Genomic DNA, 22,881 nt, shown 5'->3' with positions numbered 1-22,881 from the left:
AAGGCTAGGCATGAAGGCGTGGGTGATAGAAAATTAGAAACAGAGGAGAAGTAAAAAAAGAGAAAAGAGAGGAAAAAGCAGTAGCACGCATGAACCAAATAAACAACATTATTTGTGGGTATTTTTAGTGTATTGGGTGCTAAAATAGCTTTTTTAGCTTTTTTAGCACTATTACTATGAATGCTCTTACAACCCAAATCTTGAGAAAATGAACTTTGTATAGTGACATACCTGATCCAATAATTTCTTTACCATTGCTTCGACTTCCGTTTCTCACAGGTTTTTGAATGTTCAAACGAATATCATTGATGGGACCACCCGATTGAATATGAATACCTGGAAATATATACACACACACACGTGCACAATTATATAATTCAAGCTTCACTAACTATTGCAATTTGGCTTTATCTAGGAGTAATGTTTATTACATACAAACTATTTTATACAGTTTAATAAACCCCCAAAATTAACTAGAATCCTGACTTGAGTTTGTGTACAACAAATTTAACCACTATCTTAGATTACTAGTGACATTCAAAAGGCTACACATATAGAATCAAGAAAACTACGGATTGGATTAATGGGAAATGATTTTTTCAAACAATTGATTGACACACTTTAAATATTGGAAATTTGGAAACAAAAGTAATACTGTAAAAAATATTAAAACCTTTAAGTAAGGGACTTACATTATAGTTGTGGTACTGGTAGGAACGTCCCATTAACATTTGTGAGGTGTTACCCATTTTATGTTTAATTTTTATTTGTTTTTGTATAATTTAATAGTTTGGAGGGAAGTTTAAATCTTAATTGTCTTTTTTGGAAATATAAGTAGGTACAAGTCAAAACTATAAGACTTTTGGCCCAGACGTTACCCATTTTAACATGTACTATTGGAATTGTTTTTGGTACAGAACTAATTCAATTAATTTATATAAGACGTCTCTTTTTTTTTTTTTTTTTGATAAGTAAAAAGAGTATTATTAATCAAACTTATAAACAGAAGAAAGCAAATACAAGGTGTTCATGATGGTGAACACAAGGAAATGCAACAAAAAAAACAAACAACAAGAAAAAACTTATAGTGCAATACTAAGAGAAGAAATAAACTCCAAAATAGTGGAACAATCCGAGAAGCCCCAACGCCTAGACCAATCAAATAAAGTCTTTTGGCATAGAGCTTGTAATTGAACCAAGGATTTCTCGGTATCCTCAAAAGAGCGCCGATTTCTTTCCGTCCAAACAATCTACATCAAACAGCTAGGAACCATGTTCCAAATGTCTGAATTAAATTTTCCCAGCCAAAATCTCCAACAATACACCAAGCTTTCCACAGAGCCTGGCATGACCCATTGAGTCCCAAAGATCTGAAACATATAAACCCACAGAGAGTGAGCTATAGGACAGTGGAGGAGAAGATGATCCACAGTTTCCTCATTCCGATGACACATACAACACCGATTCACCAAAATGCGCCCCCTAAGCATAAGATTATCCAATGTAAGGATTTACCCATGAATCGCTGTCCACACAAAAAAAGCCACCCTCTTAGGGATCTTAGCTTTCCAAACACCCTTCCACGGAAAAATGGAGGTAGCTGTACCCCTAATGATATTATAATAGGAGCAGGTATCAAACTTGCCATTCCCTTTGAGACACCAATGAGAAGTGTCACTCCCTCCACCCCTAGGGATTCGAGGTTTAATGAGCTCAAGGAAAGAGTAGGCAGCCTCTAATTCCCTTTCATGAAAATCTCTATGAAATCTCAAATTCCAAATTCTAACATTACCACCCTCCTAGTAGCATAAAACATCCGAGATGCAAGCTTCCTTGTCATTAGAACACACATACAACTAAGGATAGAACCTTTTTAGTGAGTTATCTCCAACCCACTTATCATGCCAGAAGAGAATACAAGTGCCATTACCCACCACTAAGGCCTCATGGTTGGAGAAACTCTCCAAACCATCATGAATACCACGCCATAGACCACATCCGTGAGCCCTTCTACATATTTTGGTAGTCCACCCCCCTTGACCCTCTCCATATTTAGTTGCAATAACCCTCCTTCAAAGATGAATTCCTTCTCGACCAAACCTCCATAAACATTTCCCTAACAAGGCTTTATTAAAATGCACTAACTTCCTGATCTCCAAACCACCTATCTCTATCGGTAAACACATCTTCTCCCAAGCCACCAAAGAATATTTGAAACACTCCTCTGAAGTTCTCCATAAAAAATTTCTCTGAATCCACTCCAATCTATCAGCCATGGCTACAGGGATGACAAATAATGGTAGATAGTACGTAGGAAGGCTAGAAAGAGTACTCTTCACCAAGGTAAGTCTCCCCCCCCCCCCCCCCCCCTTCGATAAATAAAGACGCTTCCAACCAAAGAGTTTCTTCTCCATCCTTTCCAAAATAGGATTCCACACAGATGCTGTTTTGTATGGGGTTCCCAACGGCATTCCCAAGTATTTCATAGACAGACTACCCACCCTACAACGAAGTATGGTAGCCAAAGCATCTAAATTTCCAACCTCCCCAACCGGAACAATCTCACTCTTCCCCGCATTAACTTTCAAACTAGTAAATGCTTGGAAGCAAGTCAAAGACAGCCTAATGGACAACAACTGATCTCTAGAAGCATCACAAAACAATATGGTATCATCTGCAAACAGCAAGTGTGAAATGCGTACCCCTATAGAGTTAGTTAGCCCCACATGAAAACCACGAAGCAGACTGCAATCCTCAGTTTTCTTCAAAATCCTACTTAGTACTTCCATAATAAGAAGGAAAAGAAGAGGGGACAACGGATCACCTTGTCTCAACCCACGAAAGCTTCCAAAAAAGCCTACTGGAGAACCATTCACAATAATAGAGAAGCAAACAGTACTTATACAAGCATTAATCCACCCCCTCCATTTCACCCCAAAACCCATCCTATCCAACATATAGAACAATGCGTCCCAATTCACATGGTCATAGGCTTTCTCAGTGTCCAATTTGCAAACCACCCTGGGAACATGGCTCTTCAATCTGCTGTCTAGGCACTCATTAGCAACAAGCACTAAATCCAAAATTTGTCTCCCACCAATGAAAGCATTTTGAGACTTAGAGATGAGACTATCTAGCACCACCCTCAATCTATTTGCCAACACCTTAAACAACAGCTTGTACACACTCCTGACCAAACTAATAGACCGAAAATCCTTAACATCAATAGCATTATTTTTCTTAGGGATTAGAGTGAGAAACGAGGAATTTAAAGACTGTTCAAACACTGAATACCTGTGAAAGTGCTCAAAAACAACCATGACATCCACCTCCACCACACTCCAACATTTTTGAAAAAAAGCCATGGTGAAGCCATCTGGACCAGGAGCTTTATCCCCCTCCATCTCCATCAAAACTTGGGTCATCTCTTCTTTAAAGAACTCCCTTTCCAAGGACATCCTCTCCAATGCAAGCAAAATCCAGTCCATCCACAGTTGGACGCCACGTATCTGTCTCTGTGTTGAGGTTTTGATAGAACTGAACCACCTGAGCTTGTACAGAAGACCCATCCTCATATAAGACACCATCAAACTCGATGCTTCTAATGTGATTAGCTCTTCTATGAGAGTTCGCTAATCTATGAAAGAATCGAGTGTTGTTATCTCCCTCCTTCACATACAAAGCACGAGACTTTTGTCTCCAAAAAGTCTCTTCTAAAGCGGCTACAGCTGCAATATCACCTTTAACCTGAGTTCGGCGGGATTCTTCCTCATTTGAGAGGCCCAACAGTTCTTCCTTAGCATCTAGACCCAATAATTTAGACAGCAAACACTTCTTCCTAAATGCCAAATCTCCAAATTCCTTCTTATTCCACTTCTTAAGGTCTTCTTTAAGAGACTTTGATTTCTGAGCTAGAATGAAACTTGGGGAGCCCATAAAGCTATACCCCTCCCACCATTGTTTAACTCTCTTGACAAAACCCTCAACTTTGAGCCACATATTCTCAAACTTAAAAGCACAGCACCCCCTACCCACTCCCTCAGCTTCTACCAAAAGCGAACAATGATCAGAAATAACACAAGGGAGCACCCTTTGAGACACATTCCTGAAATGATCCACTCAATCCATAGAAACTAGAGTCCTGTCAATACGGGACATAGCTTGCGACTCAGCATCTCTAAACCAGGTGAAAGCAGCCCCATCCAATGGTAAATCCACTAGATAATTGCTCTCAATAAAGTCCGAGAATGCAAACATGGCGAGCTAAAAGATTGACAACCAAGCCTCTCACATGGGTATCTAATAATATTAAAATCACCAAATAAAAACCAAGTTGTGTTCCACCTCACACGTACCCTGGACAACTCCTCCCACAAAATAGCCCTATTATGATCAGCATTAGGACCATATAGACCAATGCAGACCCATTCAAAACCGTCCAAAACTCCCCTAAAAAGAACACTAACAGAGAACTGACCAACAGAAACATCAATTTTCTCGACCACCCATTTATCCTAGATCAGCAAAACCCCCTCAGATGTTTGAACCGCATCCAGAACAGCCCAATCAATGAAGTGACTACCCCATAAGCTCCGCACAAGAGCAGAATTTAAAGAAGCAAGTTTAGTTTCCTGCAAACATACAACATCACATCTCCATTCGTTCAAAAGATTCTTACAAACCTCCCTCTTTTGGGGGTTATTTAACCCCCTAACATTCCAAGAAAGAAGTCTTAAGGACATTGATAACTACCAAGAGCCCCTAAATCAGATGACGAACCTTTGTTCCGAAAGTAAGTCCTATCATAATTTACTGAAGAAAACAAACCCCGCAATTCCCTAAGACCTTTCTATCCAGCTTTAACAGGTCGCCGAAAACAACCATCTTGGACTACCTCGAGACACTCCTGCTCTAATAAACGAAATAAAGCCATACACTGAGCTTCATATTTTACAATAGGAAAGCCCACCATTTTGCAGAAGCTCTTCATCATTGTAGACACCCATTTCAAGTGTTCCACCTTTGATGCAACAATCTCACCTTCCTCAACCACCCTAGGTACCCAACAAGACAACGGAACATGCTCTAGTGGACTGCTGTTGTTCTCCCCATTACCCAAAACTCTGGTGTCAACCCCACTAAGCCCCTCAAACTCACAGATGTGCAAACCGTCGGCATACGCATCTACTAACGCTATCATACCTGTTTGGGAGTCATACCCCTCACTATCACTTAAGCTTTGAACCTTCGTAAATACTTCTCCACCTCCTCAGACCAAGGGTCCCCCTCCCTACCCAAAAGTTTCAGTGGAGAAAACTAATTGGACACCTTCCATTGATGCTGATGGAGAGGATCATCACTTCCAGAAATGATTTACGGCGACAGACCCCCAGGTGTGGACCTATCTCTATTCCTTCGAGCTGCCCAGGACTGTTTAAGTCCACCTTGTGCCTCGGGTCTTCCCCGATCTGCCTCACAACCACCCAATCAAAATGGGAAGCCACCGAGATAGGGGCGAGGACCTTCGGGACAGGGCAAGAAAGGCTTTCAGCCTTCATTGGAGCCTCAGGAACCACCGTCGAAGCCTCCGAAACCACCATTGGCTCCATCGCTGCTACCTCGGGTTCCATCAAGGTCCCGCCTGACCCACTCATGCCCTAATCGTAAACCAAGGACTCGTTCAACCCATTTGGATCGGAGGTACAAACTGCCTCTAAATGGGTTTTAACAATCGAGAAAGCTAAGTGGGCTTGGGCTTGGGCTTGGGCTTGGACATAGGCTTGGGCTTGGGTTTGAGAAACCACAGGCCCCACTACCATAGGCCATTGTGACTTCACTTGATCCATCCATGAGATAACCCTTTTACCTTCTGGGTTCCCACTTTTAATGGACTTATGAGAGTTCTGTGGGTTTATCCAAGAAACCACTCTTTTACCACCTTCAGGTACAGACACCTTCAGCACCAAAATGTCAGTAGTCAACTTAAACATGAAATCATGCGTGGGTCTGCCATTTTTAATAGAAACTGTAGTCACAGTTTCACCCTTGAATACGTTATGTCCTAAAATAACACTAGAATTTTAAAATTTCCTTAACTTCCGCCGGTTGCCAGTTTTGAAAAATTTCATCCCATCATGTCCACCGCCGACTGTCGGACCACCACCAGTAGCTCCAACGGAAGTCCTTCCTTCCACCCAAGCAATGTTAGAACCTGATAGGAAACTATCTAATTCTTTTGAAAACAAACACCACCCAGCCCGGTTTGAACTCGCAGGAACCATAACACAACCACATCGAGCTCCGCCAAAAAACACAGCTATGTTCGCAAAAATACTAGCCTTATTCGACCTTCCCCAGAATTCGAAAAACTTATTGTTTTCTCTATATCTTTTGTACAAAAAATCCTTTCCTAGAACCCAATCATGAATATCGGCAAAATAAGAGAGAATCCATTTCAAACCCTTACGACTCAGCCAAACGGAACTTTTAATATTCCGACGACTTTCGTGTATAGCATAAGAATCAGCCCGCCCGCCATCAATGCGAAAAGAACATTTTCTCCCCCCCCCCCCCCCGGCGACCTGAGGAGAAGGTTTGAGAGCTGAGTTAGGGAGAGGCACATTGTTAGGAAGAGGTGTGGGTGAAATGGTAGTGGTTGGTGTAGGCACTAAAGGTGGTTGTAACAGCAGGACAGAGAAAGATGGGGTGGACAGTGAAGAAGTAAGAGGTGGACATATAGGGTGGTATGGCAAAAAACCAAAAGGTGATGGGAATGGTAAAGGAAAGAATCCAGGGAATTGAGGAGTTGACTGGTTGTGAGGCAATGGTAGAGAAGGGAGCAGAGGAGGGAAGGATGATGTCTGTGTGGTAAGGGGGGGGGGGGGGGAAGGGTAGGGGGGATTGCATGACGAAACTCTGTTCTTGTAGCTAGAACATGAGGTCAGATTTTCCCCGCTTTTGTTTCAACGTCATTGGACTATATTAATTTTAATTGATTTTAAGACGTCTCTTAAAATCAGTTAAAATTAATACAGTCCAATGACGTTACCCATTTACGTATATGGGCAAATATAGACAAACTATTTTTTGTCTCAATTTTTTTGCAAATAATCTAACTTTTATATTTTTTTGAAATAAAAAAGTTTTTAGTGTCTGTTTTATGATAACAACTTATCTAGCTTTTTGTTAAAAGATTAATTTTGAAAGTTTTGTAGCTAAAACCTAAAACCTAAAAGAACAAAAGTTGTTGTTGAAAGATTTTTACTAAAAGTACTGTAACTAAAAGCTAAAAACTAAAAAAAAAAATAAATAAATGCTGATTGATTTTTTGAAAAAAGTACTATAACAAAAGAGTAATGTGGAACACTAGACCCACGATAAGCAAAAGAAGACTTAGTATGTTGAGCAAAAATTATAAAATGGGACCCATAGATAGTTGATTGTAGCTAACTTTTTAACTAAAACTTTGTAGTAGAATACATATATATATATATATATATATATATATATATATATATATATATAACATGGAATCCAAAACTTGAACCAAAATAAGCTTGAGTTTTTTGTGGGACTTGCATGGGCCCACAAATAGTAAATAAGTTTCAGCAAAAAGCCAGTAAAAAGCTGGTGTTAAAAGCAGCCTTAACCTTTTACAACACATTTAATTTAAAAGCTAGTTACCAAAAATTATACATTTTGATAAAAACTATGAAAATAAGTTACTAGAAATAAGCAAATCAAACAGACATATTAATATAACTTTCTAAGTGAATATTTTTATCATTATTATTATTATTATTTTGAGAATCAACTTTTTAAGCAACATATTTATCCAAATTTTTTTAAAGTAATATAATTACAAGGTTAAGATATAAACAAGATAATTTATAATAAATCTTAGTTATATTTTGTATGTGCTGGCTCACATTTTCTGTCACTTTCTTTTTCATGTCTAAAAATAGTAAATTATTAGAATGTTATATATGAGTAGAAGGGGTTTTTTTTTTTTGGGTGATACACATTATTCTTGTGCAATATGATTTTGGTTTAATGTAAGTGTTACATGTCATAAAATATACTTTCACTGTGTGTACACACTATAGGCACATTAAAATTATAGAAACTCTATAATCAAAGCTTTAAGAGGTTTAGAAATGCTTTTCTTATTAAAATTCTATTATAAAAAAATTCTATATATCTAAAAAATTCATTATTTATTTTAATTTATATTGATCATTTATAATAATTTTTTTTATTAATAATAAAAATTGGGCATTGTGCTTGTGCTATGCGACTTGACTTAAGTATTATCCTTTGTAGGACGTGCTTTCTCAATATACTGCACTATAAAATTAAAATTATTAAGATAGATTTTTATAAATTAAATTCCACTTAAATTTGAAGAAATTTAAAAAAAAATAAAAAATAAAAAATAGGACTCCAATTAAAATTTAACCATCAAAATCTATCAAGAATTTTAAAGAAGCTTCACCATTTATTATAAATTATAATCTACAATAATTCTTGGTTTTGATCAAAGCTAAACTTACACAATATATTATTTAAATAATTTGGAAAAATTATATTTTAAACCTTATAATTCTATTATCTATTTATTTTTTTAATTTCAAATATTTTATTAAAATATTTTCTAGAGCTTTCATATAAGTTAACCAATACTTTGCATAAGCATATGTACACTATAATAGTGAAAATGACGTCATTTCACTTGTATTCCTTTAACTGTAATGATTTTCGAAGAATTCTAACGAATTTAAAATATGACTTATCATATGCCAAGAATCTTTTAGTTCAATTGGTCACTCCAAAAATATTAAATTAGGATTATCTATTTCAAAAATAGATCCATGCAATTACCAACTGTAGAAATAGTCTCTTATAGAAATAATTTCTTACAAAAATCCTCTTACTTTTTCTAATTCTTGCATGTTTTTTCCATAAGCATGTCAAAATTCATATTTTGATATACTTATTTTTCATTTCCAATGCTATCAAAGAGATCAAGTTATCAACGTAAAATCTTATTTTTTTTAATTTCGAATAATGTTTAAGACTATTAATCTTAACTTAATTTTTTAGAATTATTATTTTGTATTTAGGCTTATGAATCACATGGATATTCTAGAATTTATTCATATTTTAATTGAGCAAAATTAGTTTCATTAAAATGGTAGTATAGTACCACTACATGTGTTACCCGATGTAGTATTAATAATGTTGGGTGTTACAACCTATAGATATGTTATGTTTAACTGTCAAGATTTTTGTAATTCAATGGGCACCTATTTATGTTTGTTTTTTTTTTTTAATAAAAATTCGATAGCTACAACAAGAGAGAGGAGGTTTGAACCCTAGTGTATCTAGGTGCAAAGGTGCAAACTAGTTAAGTTACAAAGCACTTGACAGCACCTCTTTATATTTCAAATAGAGGTATCTAAAGTTCAAATCTCTCATTTCCTATTATAACTATCACAATATAAAAAGAGAGAGAGAGAGAGAAAAAAAAAAGTCATAAAATTTGTAAATTTTTTTTGAGAAACCATAAAATTTGTAAATTTAGATATGAAAGAATGAAAATATATGATATTCCAAATTTCAACCCATTATTGGATGAAACAATTAAGCACCCCCCCTCCCCCTCTTAAATAAACAAAAACTCTTATTGCAGGATGTTACCTAAAAATCCTTAATAAAATTAAATCCATATGTCAAATGGGCCTTTTGTAATGCTTAGAGCCTTGCAGCATCTCTTCTCTTCTCTTTTGGACTATATTGGATCTACAAACGAGAATATGGGTTTGGCCCTCAAGAGCCCCCTTTTTCATCGATTTTTTTTAAGGGATATCATCACATAATTCACATTTATATAATTAAATTCATCCATTATCTATATATATATATATATATATATATATATATATATATATATATATATATATATATATAAAACCGAAGCTTTTGAAGTTCCCACAATTTTCCACGTCAGCACAATATTAAAAAAAAAAAAACTTTTTAAGACTAAAAAAAAAACCGGTATTATCAAAAAGGAAAAAAAAACACCCAAAAATTTCAAACTAGCATTATCAAAAAGGAAAAAAAAAAACACCCAAAAATTTCAAACCGGCATTATCAAAAAGGAAAAAAAAAAAACTTTTTAAGACTAAAAAAAATACCGGCATTATCAAAAAGGAAAAAAAAAAAAAACTTTTTAAGACTAAAAAAAATACCGGCATTATCAAAAAGGAAAAAAAAAACACCCAAAAATTTCAAACCAGCATTATCAAAAAGGAAAAAAAAAAAAAAACACCCAAAAATTTCAAACCGGCATTATCAAAAAACACACCTGTGGGGCCCGACAACAGATGGACCAGATCCACCTGTTCACAGGAAGACTTAAGGCCCAAGCCGAAGAAGATAGTAGTCCAAGCCCAATAACGCAAAGCATCAATGCGCCAGAGAAGCCGCCGAGGAGGGTACAGCCCTCGGCTGGCCCAGAACTACACTAAGGAAAGGGGCAAAAGTGGCATAGGGATAATCTTGTAAGAAATCTGAAATATCTAGGAAAGGCTGCCCATACTACCTGCCCTAGACAGAGCTTTGCCTCTCATAGAGTCATGTTTCTTTAGCCTACTCAACCACTCCCCAACAACTCAGGTCTAAAACTGATGGGACAAGTATCAGTCTTGAAAGGGTCGACCCTACACGTGGACGAAGGAAATTGAACGCATGCGAGTATAAAAGAAAAATATGTAACCTGAAGGGAGGGGCCTCCAGTCCCACGGAAAAGAAAAGGTGCTTCAAAGGAAAAGAGATTGGAACCATGAAGAAATATCTTAACAAAACCACAGCCGGGTAAACATGACTTAGCCTTTCGATCCCACTCTCTACAAATGATATTGTATGGGCCCATTTACGCGCGAACCCAACCCAACTGCGGTTCCACGCAAATCGTGAGCTTACAATTGGCGCCGTCTGTGGGGATGGCTTGCGTGTTAGCTCGAGCGGTGGCGAGGTTGAGTTTCTGTCGAACAAGTGACTATGAGGATGCCCGTACCACTGGCGACACATTGTTATTATTCCAACGTAGGCTCCTGCTAGGGGCTACGTTCCACGGTGTCAACGACATGGGCAAGCCTAGGGGCTTCAAACATCAGGCCGACTTCTTCCACCTTATTCGAGGAGCAAAACCTTCGGAAGAAAAAGCATACAAGTTTTGGACAGAACCAAGGCCTTGCATGGTCCTCGGACCCAAGCCTCTGGGGAAACCAACTACTTAAAAAGAAGCATACAAGTTTTGGACAGAACCAAGGCCTTGCATGGTCCTCGGACCCAAGCCTCTGGGGAAACCAACTACTTAAAAAGAAGCATACAAGTTTTGGACAGAACCAAGGCCTTGCATGGTCCTCGGACCCAAGCCTCTGGGGAAACCAACTACTTAAAAAGAAGCATACAAGTTTTGGACAGAACCAAGGCCTTGCATGGTCCTCGGACCCAAGCCTCTGGGGAAACCAACTACTTAAAAAGAAGCATACAAGTTTTGGACAGAACCAAGGCCTTGCATGGTCCTCGGACCCAAGCCTCTGAGGAAACCAACTACTTAAAAAGAAGCATACAAGTTTTGGACAGAACCAAGGCCTTGCATGGTCCTCGGACCCAAGCCTCTGGGGAAACCAACTACTTAAAAAGAAGCATACAAGTTTTGGACAGAACCAAGGCCTTGCATAGTCCTCGGACCCAAGCCCCTGGGGAAACCAACTACTTAAAAAGAAGCATACAAGTTTTGGACAGAACCAAGGCCTTGCATGGTCCTCGGACCCAAGCCTCTGGGGAAACCAACTACTTAAAAAGAATCATACAAGTTTTGGACAGAACCAAGGCCTTGCATGGTCCTCGGACTCAAGCCTATGGGGAAACCAAGTACACAAAAGCGCCATCGGAGCTCCCTAACTCCCAGTCAACTGCTCGGATGGATTATTTATAAATCATCAGCCTTGGACGACATTCACGCGCTTATCACAGAATGTCCAACTGATATCCCGGTTAGCTTCTTAAGTTTGATTTATTACAAATTATCGGTATAATGCCTGATAGAGCTGACAGATGAGATTTGATTAGATTGTGCTTCAAAGTAGCTTTATCACAAATATTCTCAAAGCAACACATATATAGAGCACATTCGTTCACAAAGTTGTGTTGCCCATTAGATCGACGCTTAAAGCATGTAAATCAATTTTCATTTTTATTACGATGAAGAAATAGTACAGTGTACAAATGAAAAGCTGGAATCAGCCTACGTCAAAGCTTACTACATAAGCAAGAAAAGAAAACACAAGAAAGCTGGAGAAAGCCGAGGAGGTATGTCGGAGGAAAGGTTGGCTACAGCTCTGAGACCTTATTCTTCCCCCGCACCCTTACATGCCCATAACTCAGGCAGCCAAAGAGACCCAACTTGAACCTGACACCGTTGAGGAAAAGGTGCAGGGAGTTGGAGGTGGTGGGGCTTTCTCTAAATATACGCCTGCCGCAAAGCAGAGGCGCTGATGGAGGAAAATCTTTCTTCTGCCATACCAAAGTGCTGGCATGAACAGAGCCTGCTTCGGATTTTGGCTAAAAGAGGGGAAGATTCCTTTCCCCCTCGGTGGAGATGGAGTACTCTCCTGAACTTGTGCTTCCTGTGCCCATACCTTACTGTTATAAGCCTCATGAAGACACGGCGCTTCTGCGGCGGAGGAAGTTCTTTCTTCCCAACCCTCGCTTTCAACATGTTATGCCAAGAAAGGAGAACTCCGGGTATGGGGAGCGTGATGTGAGAGGAAACTAAAAGGATGGGAGTATATATAAAGCAACCCTCTCTCCCTCCTATTTATTTGAAAAGACAAAATAGTGGCAGTCAACTCACGCGGCGTCCCAAGGAGCACTACAGACAAAGTGGTCTTGGCTCAACTTCCAACGTCAACTGTAGCCAAGAGACTCAAGGAGCCTCGTAAAGGCGCGCCTCGATCTCTGGGGCGTCAGAGAAGTACTGCATGGCCAGAGATTGCAGAAATATCTCTTAATTCGCGGGCTCATTGAATTCGCGACCTAGGCCCGCTTTGCGTGAAGGCCCAGGGACACCCTGTTTGGCACCTCGGGAAATGCTTAATGAAAGGGAAAATCTGAACTCGAAGTCTTGGACAGAACCTAAGGCTTGCATGGTCCTCGGACTCAGGCTAAAATTGAAGACCAAGTACTGATGCAGACATTGGTCTCGGACAAAACCTAAGGCTTGCATGGTCCTCGGACCCAAGCTAAAAGGGAAAACCCAGTACTGATAAAAACCCAAGTCTCGGACTCAAGCCTAAGGGGAAAAATCAAGTACATAAGATAAAACGCATACGTCCTGAACAAAACCCAGGTTTTGCAAAGTCCTCGGACTCAGGCTGCTTGGGAAGTCAACTGCCCGAATGAAGAAATTTCTCGGCTTAAATACTGGAAAAGGTTAAGGCTCGCGTATCATGGAGATGGCAGAACGACCTAATGATCGCCAACCTAAGGAGGCCATTCATCCGGTGGGTAACGTGTCCTCGGATAACTACTTCTTACACCTTATCGAGCATTTAATGCCCATCACGGTTAATTTTAAGATAAGTCTCACTCCTCACTGGTCGGATTGTTATGTTGAATAATAATCTTGTTAAAGTTATCGTGGCATCTTCTTAAGAACGATTACCTTGGCCTTAGTTATTATTGATTCAAATGCTATACTATTATGCCGAGCAGCGCTTTCACATTTGTTAAAACATATAAACAAGACATACGAAATAGAGTAACAATCACTTTTATTAATATGAAAAATTGTTACAACATACAAGGAAGGGCTTAAACAAGCCTATACAAAAAAATGAACTGCTAAAACAGTAACGACATCCGTAACACAAATAAGTAAACCATCAAGTGTCTTCTGAACTCGCCTTCAAAGTCTCTCTGAAATCTATGCCTCAGAACTGTTCATATCAGGAGAAGATCCTTATACAAAAATAATGAAGGAGAAGGAAGAAGAATTAGAAGACATGGAAGCACTTCAGCAAGCTCTTGTCACTGAAGAATGCAAGGGAAAAAGAAGATGGAGGACATGAGCGGGAAGGAGGAGAAGAAGAGGGAAGCAATGAAAAGAAAGTAAAAGGAGCAAAAGAGGGAGAAGGGGAGCCATATTAGGTATGCTCATGAGAGAGCGGATGGAGATGACAAGGGAAGTTTCCGACCCAGTCACACCGGAAGTAAGGTGTGACGAGTCCCTGCTTCGGATTTTGGCTAAAAGAATGGGGAGACAAATTTTGAGTCTCCGCCATCCTTGCCCTGACCGAGCCATCTCAAGTTTTGTTAGGGCATGGCGTTTCTGGGAAAGGAAGGATTCATTCATGGCCGACTACTATGGTGGATGTGTTATTGGATTAGGAGTAACCAGATGGAAGAAGTGAACTATAAGAAGGGCCTAAGGGATTCAGATATGCAAGAATCACCTCTGGATCTCTCTCTTTATATAAGGGAGTAAAGCAGGGGCACGTAACCCGCTCTGATCCTCAAAGAAATCTGCGAATAAATGCGCATTCATTCCATTCCCTCACGTTATCAGTAACCGTAAGATTTGGGAGGCCTCGTAAAAGGAAGATATTAAAAGCACACTACGAATAACCGAACGGTATAAACGCATCACGCGCAAATCGAGGGAAACATCTCGTGGACCGGCGCATTCCTTGGGGAGGTGAAAAGTCGCCGACGTTGATCAAGGGCCGAATTTATTGAGCCGCTATAAATGCTCGGTATTATCAAAACCCTCCTATCCAACTAAGGGGTCGGACAGCATGGTTTTGAGGGGCTATTGTGGGGCCCGACAACAGATGGACCAGATCCACCTGTTCACAGGAAGACTTAAGGCCCAAGCCGAAGAAGATAGTAGTCCAAGCCCAATAACGCAAAGCATCAATGTGCCAGAGAAGCCGCCGAGGAGGGTACAGCCCTCGGCTGGCCCAGAACTACACTAAGGAAAGGGGCAAAAGTGGCATAGGGATAATCTTGTAAGAAATCTGAAATATCTAGGAAAGGCTGCCCATACTACCTGCCCTAGACAGAGCTTTGCCTCTCACAGAGTCGTGTTTCTTTAGCCTACTCAACCACTCCCCAACAACTCAGGTCTAAAACTGATGGGACAAGTATCAGTCTTGAAAGGGTCGACCCTACACGTGGACGAAGGAAATTGAACGCATGCGAGTATAAAAGAAAAATATGTAACCTGAAGGGAGGGGCCTCCAGTCCCACGGAAAAGAAAAGGTGCTTCAAAGGAAAAGAGATTGGAACCATGAAGAAATATCTTAACAAAACCACAGCCGGGTAAACATGACTTAGCCTTTCGATTCCACTCTCTACAAATGATATTGTATGGGCCCATTTACGCGCGAACCCAACCCAACTGCGGTTCCACGCAAATCATGAGCTTACAACACCCAAAAATTTCAGCCCTTAAAAAACAAAGCTCAAAGCCTAAAAAGAGGCTAAAACCAAAAATTTCGTCAGCACAATATTAAAAAAAAAAAAAAACTTTTTAAGACTAAAAAAAAAAACCCAAAAATCTTAAAAAGTTTTTTTTTTTAATATTGTGCTGACGTGGAAAATTGTGGGAACTTCAAAATGACTAAAAAAAAAACCGGCATTATCAAAAAGGAAAAAAAAAACACCCAAAAATTTCAAACCGGTATTATCAAAAAGGAAAAAAAAAAAAACACCCAAAAATTTCAAACCGGCATTATCAAAAAGGAAAAAAAAAACACCCAAATTTTCAAACCGGCATTATCAAAAAGGAAAAAAAAAAACTTTTTAAGACTAAAAAAAATACCGTCATTATCAAAAAGGAAAAAAAAAAAACACCCAAAAATTTCAAACCGGCATTATCAAAAAGGAAAAAAAAAAAACACACCCAAAAATTTCAGCCCTTAAAAAACAAAACTCAAAACCTAAAAAGAGGCTAAAACCAAAAATTTCGTCAGCACAATATTAAAAAAAAAAAAAAAACTATTTAAGACTAAAAAAAAAACCCAAAAATCTTAAAAAGTTTTTTTTTTTTTTTTAATATTGTGCTGACGTGGAAAATTGTGGGAACTTCAAAAGTTTCGGTTATATATATATAATATATAGATAATAGATTTTATTGGTTTGGTATATAATTTATACCATGATATATATATATATATATATATATATATATATTCATATTAAGTTATTAATAGCTTTCCCGTGCATCGCACGGGTTAGCGACTAGTTTGCATAATACTAAAACAAGTCAACGAAAAACAAGAGTGAAGAGTAAAAGGGATGGTACTAACCGGAATAGATCCATCGTTTCCAAAATACGAGCCGATTTCCACTTAGGAAATAATCAGGCATAAAAGCCAGTGCATAAGAAGGGGAGTCACCATATCTGTCTTGAGCAACAACCAAACGTGGACAACGGTTGACTAAATCCAAAGCAATATCTATTGTGTTGTACCATACGGACAGAGAAATTAATCAATCATACAGAATTATATTGCAAAAATTTCAAGTAGGAAATAATACTCAATGGATAGTTAAGACGAAGAGTTAATTCTTACCCAAAGCTTTGTTATATATTGCCTCGCAAACAACTGTAGCCCCGATGGTGCCATTTTCTGGCACTAGAATTTCTAGCGGAGTGAGCAAATAGAGATAACGAGCCAATTTTAAATGCTCGTTGAAAAGAGCCAGAACAACTGGAATATCTCCATTGTCATCTCCAATACTGATCAAGCGCTCATTCTTTCCAAGCATGCATTCTGCCATACGGTAGTTTCCATTACAAGCTGCCCGAGTTAGAGCTGTGTAACCATAAATATCTTTTATTTCCAAATTTTCTTCAGACATTTGCTTTACCAACTCCTCCACTATATGCACATGTCCAGCTTCAGCTGCAACATAAAGTGCGGTCTTGCCCGTAACTGTGATTTTTGCACTTATTGCATGCGGATGGCGATTAAGGAACTCCTTGGCAGCATTCCAATCACCAATTTGCAAAGATTTGCATAAGTCCATATAAATCTCAACGCCATCATCAATGTTTCCCTTTTTGTCACTTTCTCCTGCCAAATTTATTTGATTATTTAATTATTTTTTCAGAGAATTTTTTTTTTCACAGAATGAAATGAAACGAAACCTCTGACATCTACATGTCAACTATCAGTTGACACTTTTTGTTGATTCTGAATTTCGATATAAATTAAATACTTAGAGACATTGGATTTAGTACAGACAAGAGCCACACCATGTCAAAGCAAGTGCAATATGAGCCTAAAACATCCCTATAAAGTATGGTGAAACTTGAGGGAAAAAATCTATAAGAGATTAAATATGTTCTTATTAACATAATAATTATGAAGATGAGTTAGTGTTTAGGAATCAAATCTACATAAATGTGAAAGGTTGAATAAATGTAATGCTACTAATGAATTAAGTAGTATACAAAAAGAGCTAGGGGCAATGTCAAAGCCAAATTAATTTTATGGGGTCTAAGTTATATATATATATATATATTAACTATCATGAAATTCTAAATCCAAGAATAACCCCCCTCTCTCTCTCAGGCCTTCCTTTAGTTTATATATATATTGAAGATATAGACATAAAAAAAAAAGAAGAAGTAGAGTCAACTTTGTTGTTAGTATACAAAGGAGTAGAGAAAGAATAGAATGATACATGTCATCTTTGGCATTGGCACTGCTAACCAAATATGTGGGAGTAAAATGCTTTTTTTAGATTTTGATGAACCAATAACTGAAAATGTTACTGTAAGGTTGAATTTAATCAACCATCACGTTGGCTTTATTCCATACCAAATTTGCTTGTATTTCAGTATTTAGTAACTCTGTATTTAGGTGGGATTGTTGTAAGGGTAGTGAGTGAGATAGAGTGTTGAAATGCTCAAGAGTGTGCAAGAAAACAGAGACTCGCGACTTGATCTCGCAGGTGACTCACGGCTTCAAGCTGCTAGAAGCAGCACACGTGCCAAGCATGCCAGAAGTTGAAGCGTCATGCTAGTTGGAACACTACAGGACAAAATAGGATAACTGGCCGTTTTGTTATCGTGCGGCTGGATCTCGCGACTCAGTCAAGCCGCGAGGTCAAACCGCGAGCCACCCCTGTTTTGAAAAACATGACTCTTCACATTCCATTCTTACCCAAAATAAATACCCCTTATACCTACATAAGAAAGTGAGCTTCCAGAGAGAATTTTGAGAGAAAAACCCTAGAGTAAAACAAGATTGATTCATCTACAATCTTTACATAAGAGTCTCTTCAAATTCCTCAACTCTCTTCCTCTCCATTGTTAAACCCTTAAGAGATCTTTTACCAAAACCTGTTCTCACCATATCCATTACTGTGAGAGGGCTGTTTGGTGTTCTGAGAAGCAGTTAGGAAGTAACCAATCTACATTGGTTGATGCTATGGTCAAGTAGCGGAATCCGGGAAGCTAGAAAAGAAATAGGTTCGGCGCAACCTCGTTGGAGCAAGAAGTTTGGAGGGTTTAGGTACACTGAGTAGATTAGGCTTGGAAGGTCTATTGCTGTTCATGTATCTCAACTACATTTTCTAGTGGATTACTTACCGTTTGGAGGGCGGCAGAGAGGTTTTACGCCAAGGACTTCGGTTTCCTCTTCGATAACACATCGAGTGTTGTCCTTGTGTTTACATCTTCCTTCCCTTTTATCTTTCCCTTTTATTATCTGCTGTGATTGTGATTTTAATTGGCTTAGATTATTTACCAATTTTGTTTATAGGTTTTGTTCATTTTCCGCACACTAGTTGTTTGTCGTAAAACTTGAACTGGTTATTTTGTAATTGGGGGTCTAAACTTTCAAGGGTGTTTTATACACTATTTGAACTTTCAGTTACTTTCAAAGTTTCAATAACTCAAATGAAGTTCCTTTGAAACAAAAAGTAAAGGTTCATATCTGCTTAGAAAATATAGATCGCCAATTTATTTCTGATATCTATCATATATTTATATGCTCAGTTTGAAAACTATTATTTAAGACTAGGCCAAATGTCAAGAATGAACTGACTGGACAATTGCTGTAGAGTAATTGTTGCAGCAAGCTCAGTGCAGCAGCAAGTAGTACAACAGCAGTATCAGCTCAATAACAGCATGTAGTTAATGTGCAATTAGTGGCATATGGTTAATTGTAATCCGCACATGCTTGAATCAATTAGGTCACATGCGTATTTGAATTAGGACATGTGCTAGTATGAGCTATAATAGTAGTTGGAAAGCTGTTAGGAGAAAGATAGAGTTAATTATGACAGTTAGTACTCTAGAAGAAGTTGTTTCTAACCAGGCCTTGAGCATAAGAGGCTAGTTCTTGTAATCATGGAAGTTAAGCAATAAAGAACTGAATGTTCAATTAGTGTGTAAAACACTAATGAATGTTTAGTCCCCCAATTTCAATTTAACCAATACAAGCTTATACTCAAACAATAAATGTGCGGAATGATAAGTACAAGCAATACCCAAATAAACAAACTACTCTAAACCATAATTAATCACAACACAGCAGCAATTAAAAGGCAAGAGTAAGAGTTAGAGAGATGCAAACACAAAGATAACACGGGCACGTGTTATCGAAGAGGAAACCGAAGAACTCGGCGAAAAACCTCTCCGCCACCCTCTAAGTGGTCAAATGATCCACTAAAGAATAAAGTTGGGATACATGAATAACAGAAGACCCTCCAAGCCTAATCTACCCAATGCACCTAAGCCCTCCAAGCTTCTTGCTCCAACAGGGTTACGCCGAACCTTATCTTCTTTAACTTCCCGGATTCCGCAATCAGCCCATTGCATCAACCAAGCAAGTTGGTCCTCTCTGAACTGCTTCCCAAGCACCAAAATACCTCCTCACTGATATGGATATGATAAGATAAGGATTTAGCTAATATACCTCTCAAGGATATGTCAATGGAGAGGATGAAAGTAGAGGAATTTGGAGAATCAAATATCAAAGATTGTGGATGAGTTAATCTTGGTTTTCTCTCTCAAAATTCTCTCTAGAAGCTCTCTACATTCTGTGGATATAAGAGTATTTATAGTAGGATACGTGAGAAATGTGAAAAGTCAGTTTTTATCTAAATAGGGCATTCTGGCGACTTGGCCTCGCGACTGGAACGAGTCGTGAGTTTGAGTCACGAGCTAACGGCCTGGCTAGACTGTACATTTTGTCATGTAGTGCTCCAACTGTCGTGACCCTTCAGTTCCCTGCATGCTTCACACGTGTGCCACTTTGGCGACTTGCCAATTGCGAGATCCAGTCGCGGGACTCCTTTGAATGCACACATCTTGAGTTTTCTTCATACTCTCTCACACACTACCCTTACAAAATTTCCACCTAAATACAGGGTATCTAATTGCTAAAATACAAGCAAATTTAGCACGGAATAAAGCCAACACATGATTGAATAAATTCAACCTTACAAGAACTAAGTGAATTCTCTTCTAAGTCTCTAAATTCTCTCATTCTTCCTCTTAGTCTCTAGGGGTTCAGTTCCCTCTAAAGAACCACTACAATTACCATTACCTAAACAGCAAACCACCAAGACCTTAAGGAAGGTCTTAACAAACAACTTTTAAAAAAAGACTAATATTCTCTTGAGGGATTGTAGTTGGTTAGGGACTACGGAAAAAATGTGATAATCAAGGTGCCGATGACATTTAAATTTTGCTGGACTTACAATTTATGGTGAAAAAAATAAGATGATGAGAGAATTGTATTCCATTTGAAAATCTGACCAAATTTATGAAGATGTATCATTGTTAAGCAATCAAGAAATAGCTTTTAGAGAGAAACTAAGTCACTGTAGCTTGTTCATAGCGATTTGTGTGGACCGAAACCATCATTGTTTGGTACAAATAACTATTTTCTTCTCTTCATTGATGATTTTAGTCAAAAAGAAGATTTATTTTTTCTAAAATAGAATTATGAGGATTTTAAAATTATTAAAAAAGTTTTAAACTGTTGTAGATGGGTATAGTAGTTATGAAATTAAGACCTTGTGATTCAATAGAAGGGCAAATTCAGCTAAAATGAATTTAAAGAATTTTATGAAACAAATAGTATTAGTCATCTTTAAAAGTCCTTAGATCGGCAAATCAAAATGGCATAGTTGAAAGAATGATTTGATAAATTCTTAAAATGATCAAGAGGTATGATCCAAGATTAAAATGGACAAAAGATACAGTTTCGACTTACATGTGTTTAGGAGCATAACATGGTGTTAGGGTCATTATTCGTATGTATTGAAAAATACATTCCAATATGCACTTTATATGAATTTTGAGTCTAAGTTTTCAGTGTCCAAAAGTGTATTGTATATCCATGTTGAAGAATGAAGAAAATTGTTCAAGAAATTGCTTGAGAATGCTGAACTTTGCATCTCTACTGCACTTAGAAGAGACAAGCATACTGAGAAGTTGTTACGACTTTGTGTGCCTAAGGTTTTGTACTAAGCTACTACCATTTGTATTGGAGCATGTTACTGTGAAGAACTTTGCACAAATCAACTGCATCAATCAAGGATTGTTGTAAGATTCAACCACACATTGGTAGATTCGTGTACATTAAAGAAGTTAGCTAAAAAGAGTAGTCCAACTAGGTTAGATATGGGCTAGGATAGGTCAGTAGGTTCTACTATAGGTGGGTAGGTACTTTAGGATCAGGTAATATTTCTTGTACTCGTAAACTCAATATTTGTTAGTGGATTATTCAAGGAGTAGTGACCTAAATATCACTCATTGAGGTTATTCTTGAGAAGGTTTTCCTATCGTAACAATATTGCCTATGTCAAATTTATTTTCTACTACACTTAACTCTAGACTAGCAATGTAGTTGTACCTTCAATTGGACATTGCATGTAATTGGACCATTTAATCAACATGAAATAGGAACACCCAAGAAAAATGGAAATATCTAGTGTTTTTTCTTTACCTAGAGAAGAACATGTTAATTAAGTTTGGAAGAACTATCCTATCCATGTCCATCACCAACATCTCTTATTCATAAAAAAATATTTTCATTATCATCACTAGAAAGAAGTTCTAGTGAAATACTATGGTAAATGGGAAGTATACAAGATCTCAATGATTCAACTAGAGATTATCAATAATCAAATGTGTTTTTTTCCTGTTTGAGGACCTATAGAATATAAAGAAATGTTATCAACAAAGAGATCAAGGCAATAGAAAAGAATAATAAATGGAAGTAAAAAACCTAGGGAGGATTTAACCTAAACAATCCACAAGGCAACCATTCACCCATAGAATGCAAGTGTTTACAATAGATTTAACCCTAAATCTAATGCTACCTTTTGTAGTACTTACTCACGCAACCACACGCATCTCCGAATCCACACTCTTCTATTCTGAATTTGTTGAACACAAACACTCCAGTTTGTGACTTTGAGATCCCACTCAAAAGTTTAAATCATCAGCAGTAGTTGATCTTGTTTGCAGCAACTTTAGATCTACCGGTTCTAATGATGTGTAGAAGGAATTCCGGTAGTGACTTTGAAAAAAAAAGGCACAGTACCTTTTAGATCTCAAAAGAGCACCTCAAAAGTTATAACAAAGTGTGTCTTAGGGTTTCCTTTAAATACTTAGTGAAATATATCTAAAACCCTAATCACTTGATGGGCTTAATGAGCTATTGGGCCTTAATTAAATTCTGCAGATTCGTGTTTCGATCAGTCGAACCTAGCATGTTTTGAATTCCTTGAACTTGCAAATTCCTTGTTCTTGTGTTCTAATTTGTAACACCTTGAGTTTTA

General features: G+C 37.9%; 1 protein-coding gene across 1 annotated transcript in view; it reads right to left on the bottom strand.

Moving 5' to 3' along the window:
* The window catches only part of LOC126722286 (ankyrin repeat-containing protein ITN1-like), a 135,946-nt gene that overhangs the window by 18,930 nt on the left and 94,135 nt on the right, over window positions 1–22,881 (bottom strand). The window contains exons 4-6 of the mRNA XM_050425444.1: window positions 16,647–17,150; window positions 16,380–16,529; window positions 232–336 (exon numbers count right to left, since the gene is read on the bottom strand). Coding sequence (XP_050281401.1) covers window positions 232–336; window positions 16,380–16,529; window positions 16,647–17,150 — 759 coding nt within the window. The remainder of the gene's footprint in view (window positions 1–231; window positions 337–16,379; window positions 16,530–16,646; window positions 17,151–22,881) is intronic.

The sequence above is a fragment of the Quercus robur genome, chromosome 4 (genome assembly GCF_932294415.1).
Source record: "Quercus robur chromosome 4, dhQueRobu3.1, whole genome shotgun sequence".
Taxonomy (NCBI): domain Eukaryota; kingdom Viridiplantae; phylum Streptophyta; class Magnoliopsida; order Fagales; family Fagaceae; genus Quercus; species Quercus robur.
The sequence above is the reverse complement of the archived record's forward strand: the minus strand, read 5'-3'. Positions and strand labels throughout refer to the sequence as shown.